A 19,909-nucleotide genomic window follows, 5' to 3' on the forward strand; every position below is an offset into this window, starting at 1 on the left:
GAAAACGTCTCATATTCTTCTGGTCGGCCACAGGTCGACGTTTGCTCAAATTGTGAGAGTTTATCTGTAAAACTGAAAGACAAATCTTTGAGTCAAAACGCTAAACAGAATGCGGCAGCTGAAATGGTTGTGCATAACAGAAGATACAAAAATATTATTCAGCTATGAAAGGAGCTACTGAGAACAAAGACGATGGCATCGTGGCATTAGCATTTGATTTCATGCAAGACCTACTATTGCCTCATATACCTTCTGAGGTGTTTTATATGAGACAGCTCTGGTTAAATGATTTTTTTTTTCAGTACATGACTTAAAGACTAATCGTTCAAAACTGTATGTGTACCGTGAGGGAGAAGCGAACAAAGGTCCAGATGAAGTCAGTTTGTTCTATGCTGCTAGATCATTTTGACACTGAAATTGCGTCTAACGTCGAGCACCTCAAACTGTTTTATATGGGCCAACGAGGCAAAATAAGAATCACACAGTTGTGCGTTCCTTAATGAATCTTTGTGACAGAGATCGGTTTGAGACGATTACGCATACATTTCCTGTGTGTGTACACTCTTTTTCGCCATGTGACAGGGAAGTTTGGAGTATTGAACGGCTCTTGAGGAAGGTGGACAGAATTTCTACTCCAAATGAGTGCGCTGAGCTCATGTTAAAGGCAAGTGTGTCTGGACGTTTTAACGTTGATCATCTTACTTCAGACGATGTTTTAAACATTGGTGGCCTACGTCGTACAAGAAAACAAACTCTGCTGAAACATCAGGTAGGGTGGTACCAAAAGAACGTAATCAGCCATTCAAGGTATCTAGTTACAAACCGTTTCTGTACTCTAAGGTACTCAAGGAGAAGTTGTGGCAAAGGCGTTTATTGGAGGATTTTGATCTAATTTCACACTACTGAAAAATTGACAGCCCACCTGAACTACCTTCCGAGAAGGCTCACGTAAGTTGATTACAATAATATTATTGAAGAATATAAAATTATTGAACAAGTAAAACTAACATTTTGTAGCCTATAATAGCCTAACTTTAAAAACTTTTACTGGATTCTGAACAAGGTAGTTTTCGGTTTTAGATTTCATTCAACAAAAAGAAACTTGATGACTTGAAAAAATTAATAGACTACACCGTAGGTTATGAAGACTTTTATGACAGCATCACTGAATGGCCAACCACTGAGGGACAGTGTGCCCAGGATATGCCAGAGGCTGTATAAACTCAAAAAGCCTTTTATTGTTCAAATTTGTATTTTGTGGTTCTTTAACTGATGCCTATTAATTTTTGATTAATTGAACACTGTTATTTACTTAACCTTTCATCTTAAAACTTGCAAATATTAATCAATTAGCTGCATTTTTAAATTACTCCTACAAAAATTAACAGTAAAAGTTGTTTATTTTAGTAACAACCCAAGTGCAATGTTTAAAACATTGTAATTTTTAAAAAAAATATTTCATGTTTAGTACACTTTTCTACCACATTAAATTTCATTTAATAACATAAGAAGGAGATCAGACTTCAACTTATAATGCAACATAGTTTATTTTCCCAACAGTTAAAAAAGCGCACTTAGGTGGTTTCTGCAATTTGCGATTCAACTGCAGTAGGAAAAATGGACTCAAGACCGAGTTAAGCGGAAGAAGATTGTGAAATTGTCATGAGATACTGATGCCGTTAAGTCCGACTGTTTGGCTGAACGGTCGGCGTTGAGGCCATCGGTTCACAGGGTCCCGGGTTCGATTCCCGACCTGGTCGGTGATTTTAATCGCCTTTGATTAATTCGTCTGGCTCGGGAACTGGGTGTTTGTGTTTGTCCCAACAATTTCCTCTTCATATTCAGACCACACACTACACTACCAACCACCACAGAAATACGCAATGGTGATTACATCCCTCCATATAGAACCTGGAAGACCGGGCGAGTTGGCCGTGCGCGTTGAGGCGCGCGGCTGTGAGCTTGCATCCGGGAGATAGTAGGTTCGAATCCCACTATCGGCAGCTCTGAAAATGGTTTTCCGTGGTTTCCCATTTTCACACCAGGCAAATGCTGGGGCTGTACCTTAATTAAGGCCACGGCCGCTTCCTTCCAACTCCTAGGCCTTTCCTATCCCATCGTCGCCATAAGACCTATCTGTGTCGGCGCGACGTAAAGCCCCTAGTAAAAAAAAAAGAACCTGGAGGGGCATCCGGCCTTAAAAAGGGCCAAATCCACATGTGCGACACAGTTCACACCCGCGACCCCACAGGTGTAGGAACTGTGTTATGCTTGGGGTCGTTGTCTTGACAAAACATGAACATCCCACCAAATTAGAAGTTTTTCTGAACTTTGTTTCGTAAAATTTGCCGGAGAAAGTTTACGTAGCCTTCCTTTTTCAAGATGTCTTCAATAAACACCAGATAACCCACACTCGAAGCTGACATAGGCTTCCATACCATCACATGTCCACCGCCATTCTTCACAGTCCCGATCAAATTGTTGGTTTTCACCAGACTAACTGCCTGCATCCTGAACCTTGCTCTAATCTGCAAACATAACCTTTTCCCACCAAAGTTCTTCATGCTTCTCTCGCGAATGAAGGTCTTCTTTCGGGTGACACTATCGTTGTAGCCGGCTTTTTTCAGTGCCCTCCTAATTGATTGTTTAGTTATAGATTATCTTACCAGCGGTTGACTGAACTTCAATAGCCAATTTATCAGCACGCTTTTTATTTATCTCACAATAATTGCTTCTTCTGCTTGTGAGGATTTGGCAATGGCTTTCAGCTCTATCCTGTCTTCATTCTGACATCTATGGATGATATAGGTCACTTCGCTTCTCTTCATTTGCAGCATTTCGGCAATGTATCTAATGCTTTTGCCCTTCACGTGATGCCATATTACTGACTGTCTTTGATTAAATGTAGTCTCCTTTTCCTTCCGTCCCATACTGTTGTTTATTTTCCTTTCAATTTGCTTTACGTCGCACCGACACAGATAGGTCTTATGGCGACGATGGTATATGGAAGGGCTAAGAGTGGGAAGGTGATCAAGAATATATCACTACTGATCTGCATTTAGGGCAGTCGCCCAGGTGGCAGATCCCCTATATGTTGTTTTCCTAGCCTTTTCTTAAATGATTGCAAAGAAATTGGAAATTTATTGAACATCTCCCTTGGTAAGTTATTCCAATCCCTAACTCCCCTTCCTATAAAGGAATATTTGCCCCAATTTGTCCTCTTGAATTCCAACTTTATCTTCATATTGTGATCTTTCCTACTTTTAAAGACACCATCCAAACTTATTCGTCTACTGATGACCTCCACGCCTTCTCTCCACTGACAGCTCGGAACATACCACTTAGTCGAACAGCTCGTCTCCTTTCTCCCAAGTCTTCCCAGCCCAAACTTTGCAACATTTTTGTAACGCTACTCTTTTGTCGGAAATCGCCCAGAACAAATCGAGCAGTAGGAAAAGAATAAGAAGAAGATACTGATGCTGTTAAGAAGCAAGGGAGTGTTGCTTACCGTAATCGTCAAAGGGAACATGTGCGTCATAGCCGAGAGTAGCAGACGTAACCGCCAGAGCAATGACCTGAAACAGAACAAAACGGAAGTCATACGAATGCACATCATACATTGGATCATTTACTTCGATATATAATTTTGTGTGGCTATTTCTGGCTTGTAAGGCAGACCCTACGATGAGGCTGGGCGGCATCTGCCATATGTAGGTAACTGCGTGTTATTGTGGTGGAGGATAGTGCTATGTGCGCTATGTGAGTTGCAGGGATGTTGGGACAGCACAAACACACAGACCCCGAGCCATCGGAATTATCCAATGAAGGAACCCGGGACCCTCTGAACTGAAGGTCAGTACGCTGACCATTCAGCCAACGAGTCGGACATTTACTTCGATAGTCACATTCTAACTGTACTACTCTTGACACCATCGAATTCGTGCGACTCGGTGTTCACTTCGACAGGCTGCCATAACTACCGATACGACCTTCTGGAAAGCCCGCCTGCTCTATATTTACTGACACCATGGTTAGCTGGTTCTAGTCCCATTGGTCGAAAGAAGTTTCACACTCAGAATTTTGGACGGCAGGGTAGGAGAGATGGTGGTATAGAGCTTCTAATTATTGCTTGCCTAAAGTCTGGGTTCAGTTCCAGAACCCTCCGCAGTTTTCATGCGAAGTGAGCGCATATCACGATGTTGATAGTGATTCAATACTATTTTTTCTATACTATTTATTTATTTATTGAAGAATGGAATGGAATGGCGTATGGCTTTTAGTGCCGGGAGTGTCCGAGGACATGTTCGGCTCGCCAGGTGCAGGTCTTTTGATTTGACTCCCGTAGGCGACCTGCGCGTCGTGATGAGGATGAAATGATGATGAAGACGACACATACACCCAGCCCCCGTGCTAGCGAAATTAACCATTGATGGTTAAAATTCCAGACCCTGCCGGGAATCGAACCCGGGACCCCTGTGACCAAAGGCCAGCACGCTAACCATTTAGACATGGAGTCGGACATTTATTGAAGAACATTACAGGCTTTCGGCCCAAATACATGTTCCCGTTACAAAGAAAAAAAAAGGAAAAAATATGAACTAAATCTACCATGTGGACGCAAAATAAAAATAAAGTTTACAATGTGGACGCTCACATGGGCGGGAAACCTATCCAAATGTGAGTGCCACCCTTATAACTACCTTATTGACCGGCCGTCCCCTTCCCCCCTGGTGAGGAGGAAAGGAGCCACCCTCCCTGGAACGACACGTCCGGCCCTCTACACAGTTGACAAAGCTATATCCTCACCATTCCGTTCGATTACAGGCCACATGCGCGCTGGAATCCACCCCATTCTCTCATTCTCCCTTTGGTTGATAGTGATTCGTCCGTGAGATGGGGACGTAAATCCTTGAGCAGACCCCTTGGTGTTATACGACACCATGTTTCACCCTCTCCCTACCTCATTATCATCTTCATCCCACATCCACAGGCGTAGGTCGCCCATGAGCTTCAGCAGGCAAGCAGAACATGTGTGCGGACGCACCCAGCAGTAAAAGCAATACAATAAATTATTAAAACCTTTCTTTCTTTCTTTCTTTCTTAACCCGTTCACCCTCCAGGGCTGGTTTTTCCCTCGGACTTGGCGAGAGATCCCACCACTACCGCCTCAAGGGCAGTGTCCTGGAGCGTCAGACTTTGGATCGGGGGACACAAGTTGGGACGAGGAACAGTATTTCGCACAGGTGGCCTCACCTGCTATCATGAATAGGGGCCATGTGGGAGGATGGAAAGATTGGAAGATTGGAAGGGATAGACAAGAAAGTGGGAAGGAAGCGGTCGTGGACTTAAGTTAAGTACCATCCCGGCATTTGCCTGGAGGAGGAGTGGGAATCCACGAAAAACCGCTTCCAGGATGGCTGAGGTGGGAATCGAACCCAGCTCTACTCAATTGATCTCCCGAGGCTGCGTGGACCCCGTTTCAGCCCTCGTACCACTTTTCAAACTTTGTGCCAGAGCCTGGAATCGAACCCGGGCCTCCCGGGGTGGCAGCTAATCACACTAACCACTACACCACAGAGGCGGGTTTCCCATTCTAACACCAGACAAATGCTGGGGTTGTACCTTAATTAAGACCACGGCCGCTTCCTTCCCACTCCTAGCCCTTTTCTGATCCGTCATCTCCATAAGACCTATCTGTGTCGGTGCGACGTAAAGCATATTGTATGAAAGAACGTTGACGGTGTCCTGCCTGTAACTGAAGTAACTGAAAGATTACCCCAGAGGCTCTTATCTTGGGAGACTGAGTAGAGAACAAGCGTGTCTTTCACTCTGATACCCTTCGGGGCCCTTCCCTTTGTTTTGCTGATGACTTACTGCCGGACTGAGTGGCTCAGACGGTTGAGGCGCTGGCCTTCTAACTCCAACTTGGCTGGTTCGATCCTCGCTCAGTCCGGTGGTATTTCAAACTGCTCAAATGTGTCAGCCACGTGTTTGTAGATTTTCTGACACGTAAAAGAACTCCTGCGGGAATAAGTTCCGGCACCTCGGCGTCTTCGAAAACCGTAAAAAAGTAGTTAGTGCTACGTAAAGCCCAGTGCTATGGAAATACATCGCCATGGATCATAACCATAACTACTGACGTGAGGTCCCAAACTTTCTACCTTTCGCTTGTATTATTAACCTTGAAAATCTCTTTCTCCGTCTAGATTTCTAACTTCCAGTCTCCTCTGTGTTCCCATTGTAGTAATAATAATAATGATAATAATAATAACAAATACGTCCGCATCTGTGGTGTAGTGGTTAGTATGATTGGCTCCCACCTCCGCAGGCCCGGGTTCCATTCCCGAATCTGCCACGAAATTAGAAAAGTGGTACGAGTCTGGAATGGGGTCTCTCATGCTCGGGAGGTCAACTGAGTAGAGGGGATTCGATTCCCTCCTCGGCCACTCTAAGTGGTTTTCCGTGGTTTCTTACTTCTCCTCCATGCAAAGGCCGCGATGGTACCTAACTTAAGGCCACGGCCGCTTCCTTCCCTCTTCCTTGTCTATCCCTTCCAATCTTCTTCCCCCCCCCCCTCCCTTCCATACAAGGACCCTGTTCAGCATAAGAGGTCAAGCCAACTAGGCAAGGTTTTGGTTCACTTTCCCAGTTGTATCCCTGTCTAAATCACCCTCCAGGACACTGCCCTTCAGGCGGTAGACGTAGGATCCCTCGCTGAGCCCTGGGGAAAAAACAACCCTGTGGAACAAGCCTTTGTCTTCATATTTATTTCAATGTCTAATTTTTATTTTTGTTGTTACCTGCATACGGGAGAGAAGTGGTTTCAATGCTCACCGTCGACTGTAAAGAAAAGAGTTTTCTGTGGTTTCCTATTTGCACTTCGTGGCAAGTGGCGGGACAGTTCCTGTTCATAGGCCACGGTCGATTCGTCCCACCTTCTTACCCAACTTCATTCACCATCATTAAATCCTCGACTAAATTTGGCATCAGGTAAAACTTCGGGCTGTAAAAACATGCGATTTCACTTCATCTCTTTTCATCCTCTATCCCGTATCAGCAAATGGGACTAAGGTGTAGACATGCACTCCACGCATTCAGTGTTCTTATTAGTTTCTTTATTTACGTTCAATTTTCTTTCTAGTAGAGACTTTGAGAGCGAATATAGGAAAATTTTGAGTGGTTTCTTGGGATATAGTGAACCCGAGTGACTTAGGCCCATAGTCAGTCTTGATTTGATTGATAAAGTAATATATGGTATATTTATTGAAATACAGAAGTATAGTTGAAAATATTTCGTTTGTGTAATGTCGAAATAATGAGCGAAGGAAGGACGACAGACTGGAGCCTGACGGATTAGCTCGACACAACAAAATCTAGCTACTTCACAGCAGGGGATCTCATTAGTTGGCGAACAAGGAAATACAAGTCCACAAATAAGTCATGGTCAGAAAGAGAAGGGGAGAGGTGACACAAAGGAAGCTCGCTACATGAGTAATGCACTGGGATATTTTTGGCGGACGGAAATTTTAGTGATGTCATGGAAAACTACAGCGGTCGTGAGGACGTTCGCGAGCCTAGGTTCGGGCAGGTGGAAAGTTAAATCACGTGACCGGTTCCTGGCCAATCGCTAAAATTTGATGGAAGACTCAGGGATACCATCTTAAGGAATGATGGATGAGATATTCTCGTAACTTCAAAAGTAATCAGTAATAAATTATTGTGAATACACGGAGCAATGTAATGAATTTATTAGATGTCACGCATGGAAAAATAATCAATAATTATTGGCAAATTAAATAAATTGAAGGCTGGATTTCTTGGAAACCAGACAGCTTGAATGCCATTGGCTGGACGAAGACCACGTTGTGAGGGACGCGTCCAAAGGCGCGAAATGTGAGGAGCTAAATCCACCCATATCTCCTAAATCTGTGATCATTAGGAGTTCATATTTAATCCAGCAAATATGCTAGCGGAGTGGATTAATTTGATATAAAATTTAACGTCCAATTCAGAGTGCATATGCCGATATTAAAAATCCACCCCCTCCCTCAGGGGTATGACGTCAATGAATCCGCGAGGGAAAGCTTCATCCATATATACGAGCACAAGGGATCCTCGCCAACACACTTGAACTGAATCTCTAGAGCTGAACCGTCGGTCGCAGCTAACTTCGAATTCTACGGGCGCACAGTAACTTAACATTTAATGGCGCGAGCATCCGCCAGTGTTTATAAGATGTGATCGCGCTCAAGCAACATGAACTGGAATTAGTTAACGTAGGACAGTGTTTGTCAGTTATTAAGATCAGTGAAGTAAATTAATTGTACTGTAAGAGAGTAATATAAATTGTACCACAATAAGTACGCAAGTAACATACTGTGTGACGAACAGTACTTTAAGGGAAAAATAGCCTGTACTTTGCAATATCGAACCGCTATCATGAACACTTCAAGAGGGCCGTAGGAAACGGGCGTATCGCGTCGGATGACATAAATCGCGACGGACGTAAAATTTGACACCTCGTCGTACGTGTCCATGTCCAGTGTGCGGTGATTGGACGAAGATTAAATAGTGTAAAATATTAAATTTTTGGGTCTAGGTTATTAATTTGTTGTATAAAAGTAATGTGTTCAGTGTTAACGTTGTCAATGGTGAAGTATTGTGAAAATTAAGGCATTAGTGTAAAATGGTAATGTGCCAGGAAATCTTTTGTGAAACTACGCCATCAAGAATGGAGGAGTAAATAGCAGAGAGGGGCCGAAAGGAGCCTCTCATCTGCAAAGCTGTAATGGAATACCGAGAAACTAAGATGAGTACATAATGTAAAAATATTTGGGAAATGTTAGCGTGAATGGGAAAAATGGGAATAATTTGATTAGACTTGGTTACCTTCTGTAACAAGATGAGTCGCTTAACGACCCCACCCTAAATTTGTAGCACGGACAGTAGTAAATATAACTATGTAAATAATCGGGTCTTTTTATGTATTCAGTTTGTTGGAGATGTAAATTTTGTATATATATATAGGGTAGTACGTTAAGTCATGCATGCATTCATATTTCTTTGTAGTCAATAATTTTCTTTACATTTGAATTTGGTTATTATAGTTAAATAGACCCGATATGTGTTTTTTTGTTTGTCATTTTAACGAGCTATGTAATGACATTGAAGGAAAGTCCAGCTTCGTCATACCAGTTGTGTTTTGTTTTTGATTAAGATGTTCATATTTTCAAAGTGAAGTTGTTAAAATTTGTGAGAAGCGATAATAATAATAATATTCCAAGTAAATCGTATCTGGATTGATTAGTGCCAGAATAAATCGAAACTGTAAAAGGGGTTATGCGTTAAACATAGTAAACGTGGACTACCATGTAACAGGCGAAAATAAAATATTTTTTTAAATTAATAATAATAATAAATAAAATTAAAACTACTTTTTTTGAGAAGAATTTTTTTTTAAAAATATAATTTGGATGTAATAATAATTCATGAGATATCGGAAATTTTAGTGATCAGCTGTTGAGTTTGTCGGAATTATTTAATGACGGCATGTCGGTTTTAATTCGGAATTAAAGTGTGTGGTAATTTAACTTGATAAATTAATAATATTGAAATGTAGATCGGGGCTAATAATCCGTACATGTTAATGACCGTGTGGTTTAAATTACGGTCCAAATTTTTCTTTACGAATAAATGGCGTGTCTTAAATTTGCAATTCAGTAGCCGGAACACGTAGGACTAATGTTACGAAACCATGATTGTCAAATTTTGGTAAATATAATTTCAAGATGTTACGATTATTTGTGGAGAATGAACTAAGGCGTAGATCAAAATGAGATAGAAAATGTTAAAGAATCTGCAGTCAGATAATAAAAGGTCGTACGATGTCAAAAGTGAATAAATAAGTCAGCTGATAATTCTGTGAGAAATAAATGAATCAAGGAATATTGAGATAGACAGGGAAATAAATTCCGTACGAGAGACACTTAGGATATTGAAATGAGTGTAAAATGTACGGGCAGTGTCACAGAGAAATACTGAGTTACGTAGCGGGTAGAATTCGGACCCGTGACAGCATGTACGAAATAAATAGACTGCACCGCTATTCGTCGAGATACTACGGATTTAAGGATACTGAGAGTTCAGATTCCACATAAATGATCGTATATTGTAATCATTGTAATGACGAGCGATGACAATCATGATGTCGTAATAATAATAATAATAATAATAAATATTGCAGATAAAGCATTGGACCGCCTTAATTAAATGAGCGTTGATAAAGATGTTAAACGGGAATCTAAATGAGAATATGCAACCGATAATAATAATAACAATGTAAGGACGAGGTTAAATCATCGCGGTCAGATTAACAATAATTGGCATAATAATAACAGTAATGGTGCCGTTGGTTGATCAGTGAAATAATTATAATTGCGACCGATATTTTAAGATATTTGACGGAAGTGACCGGTTCATAAATAATAATAACCTCTTGAGTGACGTGAATAATAATAATAATAATATCCGGAGTCACCTATTCATTAATAATAATAATAACCACAAGAGGGATATACTAATAATAATAACATTAATAACCATCTGTGTTTGCGTCCTGCATAATAATGACGATATTAATCAAACGTGACAGTGCCAGGAGTATAATAATGATAATAATAATAATAATGATAATAATAATAATAATAATAATTATAATTTCGAGGATGATGATAATTTCGTGGATAAATGAATATTCTGACGATAGTTCATCATCATCATCATCATCATTTGTTTACCCTCCAGGTTCGGTTTTTCCCTCGGACTTAGCGAGGGATCCCGCCTCTACCGCCTCAAGGGCAGTGTCCTGGAGCTTCAGACTCTTGGTCGGGGATACAACTGGGGAGTATGACCAGTACCTCGCCCAGGCGGCCTCACCTGCTATGCTGAACAGGGGCCTTGTGGTGGGATGGGAAGATTGGAAGGGATAGGCAAGGAAGAGGGAAGGAAGCGGCCGTGGCCTTAAGTTAGGTACCATCCCGGCATTCGCCTGGAGGAGAAGTGGGAAACCACGGAAAACCACTTCCAGGATGGCTGAGGTTGGAATCGAACCCACCTCTACTCAGTTGACCTCCCGAGGCTGAGTGAACCCCGTTCCAGCCCTCGTACCACTTTTCAAATTTCGTGGCAGAGCCGGGAATCGAACCCGGGCCTCCGGGGGTGGCAGCTACTGACGATAGTTAATTAATTAATTGGTGACAACATCCCTCGATTCGTATGTTTGAATAATAAGAATGAGAAATATTATAGTCGTTCATACGGTTTCCGCACGGGACGAGTTACAGTAATACTTGGTGTGTTTGTTTACTTTGCCCGCGATGCGAGGGGAGGTCATCGGCACGGTATTTCCCATCGCTTCTCGTTATCTCATCTGTGGCAGTAGTCTACTGAGGCTACTTTGTGCCATCTCAGATCATGTGTAAATAAAATGTAAATGCTAATTCAGTGGTATGGCATCAGCTGGACATCGTAAGATAGGAACTGTCCGTGTAATCCATTTTTCGTAATTCACGAGAAACATTACCCAGTCCGAGTACCGGTCTCGGAAAAATGTATATAGCCGGGTACATCATCTTAGTTAAATCGGGAAGCCGACCGTAACGGGTTATGCTCGGGCTCCCGATGGAAGGAAGCTATATCCTTGAACAACGGTTCGATTCAAATGGAATCGACCCATAAGTTATACTCCATTTGTAATTTTTTTCAGAAGCAACCCAGCAAGATATTGATACCACTTGCGGTATAGCAAGTGATTTGTGTATGTAACATGTGTGGAAATTTAAATATCACTGCCAAATGTATCAAAGTTTCGTACGCCGGGTGGCGTAATAAACTACTTTTTCTGGTAATTATTTCAAAGGAAACCATTCTCATAATCTTTTTATTGTAGTTAGATGATGCCCCTTTTTAAGTTAACAGTCACTTCCTAGTCCTATCATGGAGTCCTTAAATTCAAGTTTACAATCGAGCCTTCCCCATTTTTAATTTTAAATTGCTCCGTTCATTCCCGTGTTCATTTAGATGCCGCTATATTTATATTTGATGACTTAAATAATGAACCGACACCCCTGAGATAAATGCTAGTCTGGGACTCGGGAGGTGGACGGGTGCAATAGAAAATGAGTTGGCAACACTTGTGCAGGCATTTCTGACAGTGATTCATTCAACGGAGTGAGAAATCAATCTGAGAATTTTTGATGACCTTTAAAGTCCAGGAGCCAATAACATTGTGCTTTCGTGACCTCTGTGCGATAGATTCCTCATGAGAACATGGTAATTATAGCACATTGTGTGAATGATGAAAATCTACAGCCTGTTTCCAGTCATTTGACCGGGTCAGGGATGGAATGAATGAAGCCCCTATCTAGCGACGAGGAAAGGAATTGTGCTGGCTGGCGAAGCCTGTCGCACTCATCTGGGACAATGATTAATTGATGACAGATGAAATTAAATAATATTGGAGAGTGTTGCTGGAATGAAATATGATAGAGAAACGGGCGTACCCGGAGAAAAACATGTCCCGCCTCCGCTTTGTCGAACACAAATCTCACATGTAGTGAGCGGGATATGAACCATGGAACCCAGCGGCGAGAGGCCTGCCCGCTGCCGCCTGAGCCACGGAGGCTCTACATTGTGTGAATATAAAACAAAAACAGAAAGAGAGAAAGAATTCGACACAATTATTAAACTCAAATTTTTTTTATATAAAGGCCAAAGGGTGGCATTTATATAAGTGGAGGCACATGCTTCCTCTAGTCACTGCATTTGTGTACATAGGAGGCTTGTAGTGGTGTCTCAACGGCGCGCTAGCCGCCAGCGTGTTGGAAAAGTGTAGCAATCCAACTGATTAGCGCACTGCTACACTGGGGTGAAACGCTGGAAATTTCACGATTGAAAATTATTAAAGAGCTTGAACTATTAAACTATTAAGTAAAGAGAGGATTACTTCTTCTACTTCTTAATCTCCTTACCCTTCAGGGTCGGTTACTCCCTCGGGTTCAGCGAGAGATCCCACCTCCACCGTCTCAAGGGCAGTGTCCTGGAGCTTCAGACACTGGGTCGGTGGATACAACTGGGGAGAATGACCATTACCTCGCCCAGGCGGCCTCACCTGTTATGCTGAACAGGGCCTTGCGAGGGGATGGGAAGATTGAAGGGGCAGACAAGGAAGAGGGAAGGAAGCGGCCGTGGCCTTAAGTTAGGTACCATCCCGCCATTTGCCTGGAGGAGAAGTGGGAAACCACGGATAACCACTTCCAGGATGGCTGAGGTGGGAATCGAACCCACTTCTACTCAGTTGACCTCCTGAGGCTCAGTGGACCCCGTTCCAGCCCTCGTACCACTTCTTCAAATTTTGTGGCAGAGCCGGGAATCGAACCCGGGCCTCTGGGGGTGGCAGCTAATCACACTAACCACTAAACCACAGAGGTGGACAAGAGAGGATTACACCGGGAAGAATAGCAAAATGTTTTTGAAATTTAAAAAGTATGTTGCAAAAGGAAATTAAAATTAACCTCTAACTGAAAGAATTAAGGGTGGGATACATGTTTGTCCTACAATACTGTATGTTGCATTTTACTACATCTAGGACAAAAAGAAAGTTACAAGGAAAGAAAAAAGATGCTATTTTGTGGAATGAATATGAATATTATTACCTTAAGTACAATATTTCGTGTAGTGATTGTCAAATAATAGTTGGAAGGGCAATTTAATGCATGTATCGGATAAATGAATTCCAATACATGAATGATTTACAAAAAAGAAATTAATACTATTTAGAATATTGCAGAACACAACGGTTTCAGTAGAACTTTCATCAGCAGAATCATCAATAGATATAAAAGCATGCCCAAGACTTACGCTGGAAAAAGATTCCGCTCCTAAAGAAACGTTTTCCACATTCACTTTCAATAATAGTAGCACTTACCAAATTTCTAATATTAAAAAACAACATAATATCAAAATAGCATATACAGTAGAGCCTCCCACACCAACTCCAAACTCATTTTCAATCCACACACTGTCAACAATAATAATAATTGTACCGAGATGTACACCCCAACTCCGCACATTCAAAAGATGCGCCTTAAAAAAATCTATCTATCTAACCAAACGTGAAACTGCTACTACATGAACTTGGAACTTTAATCAGAAGATGTCACTACTGAAGTATTAAGTAATTGTGTTATTGTGAAGTTGCCTAAACTGACTGGATTTATTTGCTTTGTGTTTGTTTACTTCAAGAAGTTTAAACTTTCCTCCATAGATGTCATAAAAAACGATCTGGTCATGCACTCTGGCGCAAGGTGGAAGAACTTATAATTTAAAGAAATTTTATGTTTCTAGGTTTTCATAACTGAATCAATGTTCATTTATTTTCGGGTTGGCAACACTTCTTTTTCTTGCCGCCAGTTTTGAATCTGGCCAATTAAAAATGTCTCTATTCTTCAGCCTATCTCAGGCTTCTTGTTGCTGTTTGAATTGTCCAATAAAATTGAGAGGGTGTGTGTGGATTAGTCCAGAATCCTCTCGAACCTTCCCTTCGTGTATATAAACTGCGGCTGCTCTGGCTACCTTGTCATTTGATCGCCGAATTTGTAAGAGTGTGTGTTAAGACAGGCAGCTCATCAGCCGAGGTAATGGCCATCAGTTTTATCTCTCTGTAGCCACCTCCGCCGACTTACACGAGGGGAAGGTCCGAATTTCTAACTATGTAACCGTTAGATGTAAACTTCTTCCTTTTCATGTAAAATTTAATAAGTTCTTAAAACGGTAAATCGGAGACAGAGAGTGCGTTACCCTCTCGAGTTCCCCTTCAACTTGGTTTGAGTTGATTACGACTTTGTAACTGTTTTTATTCCTTTCCGTAATGCATTATATTAACTTTTATTCGTGTCACCTCAGTACCTTGGGATTAGCCCCTGTATCTCTGGGCCAAGAGCCCCGTTAGGATTTTATTCATTATCTAGGAGTGCAAGTGTACGCCTCCATTCATTTTGTGTTTGGGCCAGTTATCTAACCTGTTCTTTTTCCATGAAGGCCCAGTAGATTGAGTAATAAATACCCCTTTAATAGTAACTTCAATTGTAAATTGGGCCTTGGGAGGCCGGAGAGTGTAAGGTTTTGTAATGTTGCTTTAAGCGGGCGGTTAAAATTGGATGGATGTTGGAGAGCCTGTAAGCTCTTTTCTAAGTTTACTGTAATATTGAGGTGTGTCTCTGGAAGGCTGTAAATTTGTTGGAACAAAGTGCTCTTGAATTGGGGGATTCCTGCCCTTGCCTAAATTATGCCACTTTGAAATTGTAAATTTGTAAACCAGGAGCTTGAAGCCCAGAATCTGTAAAATTCACTAATCTTGGATTTTCCTATTCTTGTTTCAAGATTGCTTTAAGTACCAGTCATGTTGTTATGTTCACTCAGTGAAAAAGATTGTTAAGTTTGTTTTTGGAAAAGAAATATAACTTTTTAAAGTTTTAATTCAGTTTTTGATGTCGTAGTTAGACCCATTCAAGCCCACACCTCTTTTCACCTCTTTCTACTCCACAGATATCTCCGTAACAATAATAACATCAATAATAGATATTTAAACTCCGGAGTTTACAAATTAGAATGCCAATCCTGTAATTCCAGCTATATAGGTCAAACAGGCCGCAATTTTGTCATGAGATACGCCAAACATCGCAACGCTCTCAAATATAATCGTTTTTCAGCTATGAGTGAACATCATAAAGCATCCAGCCACGAATACACTTCAATAGATAAAGATCTTACGATCTTGCATTTCGAGCAGAACAGCACCTTGCTTAACATTCTCGAGAGCATCCACATCGATTTAGATCAGTTTATGAACACCTCTCACAATTTAAATGAAATCAACGGAAAAGAGAACATTCTAATTGAAACATACATTCCATATTATTTGTCAGAACTTCCATACTATAAACAAACTCTTCCTCCATCTCTCCAACACACCACCACTCCCCCCCCCCTCCCGACCAGCCATGCTCCAACCCTTCTCCCTCCGCTCCTTCCATTCCCCCAAACACAGTTGAGCCAACACACAGTCTAATATATACAGTCGCGAAGCTCTGATGATATTTTTCATCAGAGGCGACTACAGCGGTCCAAGCGGCGAGGTAGAGGCAACATGCTAGCACACAACAGGGAACGAATTACCATTTCAGTCTAAAATGGTCATAACTTCTGAACCATTCATGCAAATAATGTCCTGACAAGGTTATTATAATCTTTATGAAATAATGAAGGAGGTCAAACCATTTATTTCGATTAGGAGTTCGAGGATAATATCGAAATATTTATTTAATTTTAAGGAGTTATTTTTCTTTACCGCGGACTGTAACAGGCAGCGTAAGCCAAGAAAGCAAGTGACCGACCGACCGACATCGAACCTGCCAAGTTGGGGTAAGAAGGCCAGCGCTCTACCTTGGTCGGTCACTTGCTTTCTTGGCTTACGCTGCCTGAACCGTCAACAATAGACCCCAAGTGTAAGCGTACAAACTGTAGAGCATAAAAATATCTACAAAAAAGTCCGGGATGGTATATACCTATTTCAAACTAGTCGTCCTCTAGAAGCAATTTTGTGTTATAGTCCGCGGTAAAAAACTCTTTATGATTAAATAAATATTTCGGTATTATCCTCGAACTCCTCATCGAAATAAATTGCTTTACCTCCTCTACTATTTCATAAGGATTACAATAACCTTGTCAGGACATTATTTGCATGAATGGTTCAGAAGTTATGACCATTTTAGACTGTAGTGGTATTTGGTTCCCTGTTGTGTGCTAGCGAGTTGCCTCTACCTCACCGCTGGAGGTGCTAGTGTCGCTCCAGCTGTCAAGTGGATGAACCTTCCTCTAATTAGAGCTTCGCAACTGTATATATTAGACTGTGGCCAACACACCGCCGTCTCCATCTCTATAGGACGGCGGTGGGCCAACAATAAGAGTCGATCGAACGAACGGGACCGTTAATTTGAAAAGGCCAGGCCGTTTTGAGAGGACAGCCACCTTCTGAACACCGTAAGTTTAAAGCAGTCTTCAAACCCATTTTACACTTTTTACTTATCAGCCCAAGTTTCTCACACAACCTCACTTTTTCCATTACAGATTGGAACTTCATTGACGGTTTCCACTATGGTCACTTACAGTTTATCATGCGACTGTCATCATCTCTAACAGAGCTTCTCAATTTTTGTCGCGGCCCTTTTAAAATAAGGCAAACAAACCATCCAACATTGTGAAACAAGAATCGAGAACGGGACCGCTAGATTGAGAAGATATTGAGAATGCTGCTGTTATAAAGTTTTAAATTTCATCGGCGTTTTTCCATCACTGCCACATGCATTTCGCCTGCACGTTATCTCAGACTTGGTTTCTCACATTTTTTCGCTCCCGCTCCCCTCCTAGCCATTCGATGTGATGGTGTTTCTACAAAGGCAGACTTTCTACCTGAGTTTTCGACACAGTGATTTCATCCTGTTTTGAATTGTTATAAAACCAAATTTTGTAAACTAAGAGGTTCGCAACCTCGCTATGTGCACTTATTATTCGTTTCCGTCTGTATCATTGGTTTTCATTCCTTTTCTTCTTAGGTAACACAGTTTTTAGATTCAATTATGTTTTGTATTAACCCCTGTTTTCACTGTATTTTAACGCAGCGAGTGTTTTTTTTGCACCGCACGATGTAAATATTGTATATTGAGTTGTTTTTATTTCCATCATGTCTCTCTTTTGTTTTTTCATTTGTTCCTTCATTATGTTTTTCGGTACATTTTTAGCTTGCATTATGTAAATAGTTCAACACCTCCCTTTTCCACTGAAGATGGCTCAAACGAGCCGAAACGTTTGAATTTGATTACTCCATCTAATGATGGAATTATATGATGTATTGAATTAGGAGGATATACTAAATTTTACCTTTGCAAAGTGAAAACCGTCAATACGGAATGATTCTAATATCTTGTTTTAGTACTTTACCCTGGCTGTTCTTCTCTGACCAGGCTTTCGATAGTTACCGCAAGTCACATGATATTACCGAGCACTTCCCATCTTAAAATCCAATTATACCTCGCTATCTAAATCAGATAAACTAAATTTGATATAATGACAATTTAGTCAAGTGTTATATTGTGCAGATGACGCAGATGTTGGGTATTCAGCCCGAAGGCTGGTTGGATCCTCAACAGGTTTACCATTGGCTGTCATAGATGGCCTAGGTGTCACTGAAGAGGCGTACTAGGGAAATGAGGAGTGGAGTAGTTTCCCGTTGCTTTCCTCATTGAGCCAGAAGTTGCTATTGCACATCAGTCTGCCAAGCCCACTGAAATGCGTGCACCAACCGACCCTTTGAAAGACATTTTCACATCATTCATAGCAGAGACTGGCTGCATAAGGAATGGCATTACTATCGTCACTCATACCTCAGCCACTTTCATATTGTCAAAGCCAAGTATAAGACTGAGACAGATCAATGAAAGTAACAGTTTTAGTCTAGCCCATAACAGAAGACATAGTGCACTGTAAACACTACATCTTGCCAGCAAAGGCAAGACGGAATAACAATTTTTTTCTTCTTCTTGGGTCTGATTAGTGTTTATCTTTCAAGATGCTGCAGTCTTTGATCTCTGGCCTGACAAGATCAAGTGTCAAGATGCAGCAAACGACTAAAAGATCAGAGTGTCTTCTTGATCTTGTATGTTGCTTGGTGACTTTTGTTACGATGTCATCTTGTACATCCATAGCACTCTTTACAAACCTTTTTTGTTTCGGTGAATCCTGAAAATACAGGGCGATTTGTAAGTCGTTGAACAAATTTTCTGGGTGTAATGTAGAGGTAAACATAAGACTAAGATGCTATGTACAATTTTTTCTGAGATTATTTCGGAGATATGATGCATAATATCCTATCTTGCTAGGTATTAAAAACGTGCCCCGGTACAACCTTCGGACATGTCATGTTTGCTTACATAGCGATTCAAAATTACCTCCCGTGCCCTGGAGAAAAATACATGTGACAGTAACTGAAATTTCTCTGTAGAGTTTTACATCTTCATTGGTAATAAGAGCTAGTAGGAAAGAAAGGTATCGCACAAACCGCATTCTTCGACATCGTCGGAAACAGAAAGATGATGATGCTTGTTTTTTAAAGGGGTCCAACATTTAGGTCATCAGCCCCTAATGTACGTGGTGGAACGAAGTGAAATGATAACCAACATTTGTGCATTCGACAGATAGTGGGTTTGAACCCCACTGTCGGCAGCCTTGAAGATGGTTTTCCGTGGTCTCCCATTTTCACACAATACAAATGCTGGGGCTGTACATTAATTAAGGCCAAGGTCGCTTCCTTCCCTCTCCTAGCCCTTTGCTATCTCATTGTCTTTCCAAGACCTACCTGTGTCGATGAGACGCAAAGCAACCTGTAATTTCAATTTTAAAATATATCCACTGACAAGAAATTAAAACAAACGATGATGACAAATGATTGGCGAGGGACTCGTCCTCTTCCCCAGTTGTATCCCCCGATTTAAAAGTCTCGCGCTCCAGGACACTGTCCTTGAAGCAGGAGAGGTGGAATCCCTCGCTGAGTCCGAGGGAAAAACCGACCCTGGAGGGTAAACAGATTAAGGGGTACGATGCGCATTGGTATCACCCAAATATCACTATAAAATTTGTCACAAATGGAACATAATAATTCGTCGTTGCCGGGACGAAATCTCCTATGTGTTAATATTTTTGGAGATATACTGACCCGCAGCACATACATAATGAAGAGCGAGAATGCCTTGACAACTGTCACACAATATTGCAACTTAGATGACAGAACCTTACCAGC

The 19,909-nt window shown here is 41.4% G+C and overlaps 1 protein-coding gene across 1 annotated transcript in view; it reads right to left on the reverse strand.

The window, feature by feature from the left end:
* Nucleotides 1-19,909, reverse strand: part of LOC136877231 (uncharacterized) — an 88,968-nt gene that overhangs the window by 57,388 nt on the left and 11,671 nt on the right. Inside the window, exon 2 of the mRNA XM_067151085.2 lies at nucleotides 3,509-3,575. Within this exon, the coding sequence (XP_067007186.2) occupies nucleotides 3,509-3,575 (67 nt within the window). The remainder of the gene's footprint in view (nucleotides 1-3,508; nucleotides 3,576-19,909) is intronic.

The sequence above is a fragment of the Anabrus simplex genome, chromosome 7 (genome assembly GCF_040414725.1).
Source record: "Anabrus simplex isolate iqAnaSimp1 chromosome 7, ASM4041472v1, whole genome shotgun sequence".
NCBI classification, from domain to species: domain Eukaryota; kingdom Metazoa; phylum Arthropoda; class Insecta; order Orthoptera; family Tettigoniidae; genus Anabrus; species Anabrus simplex.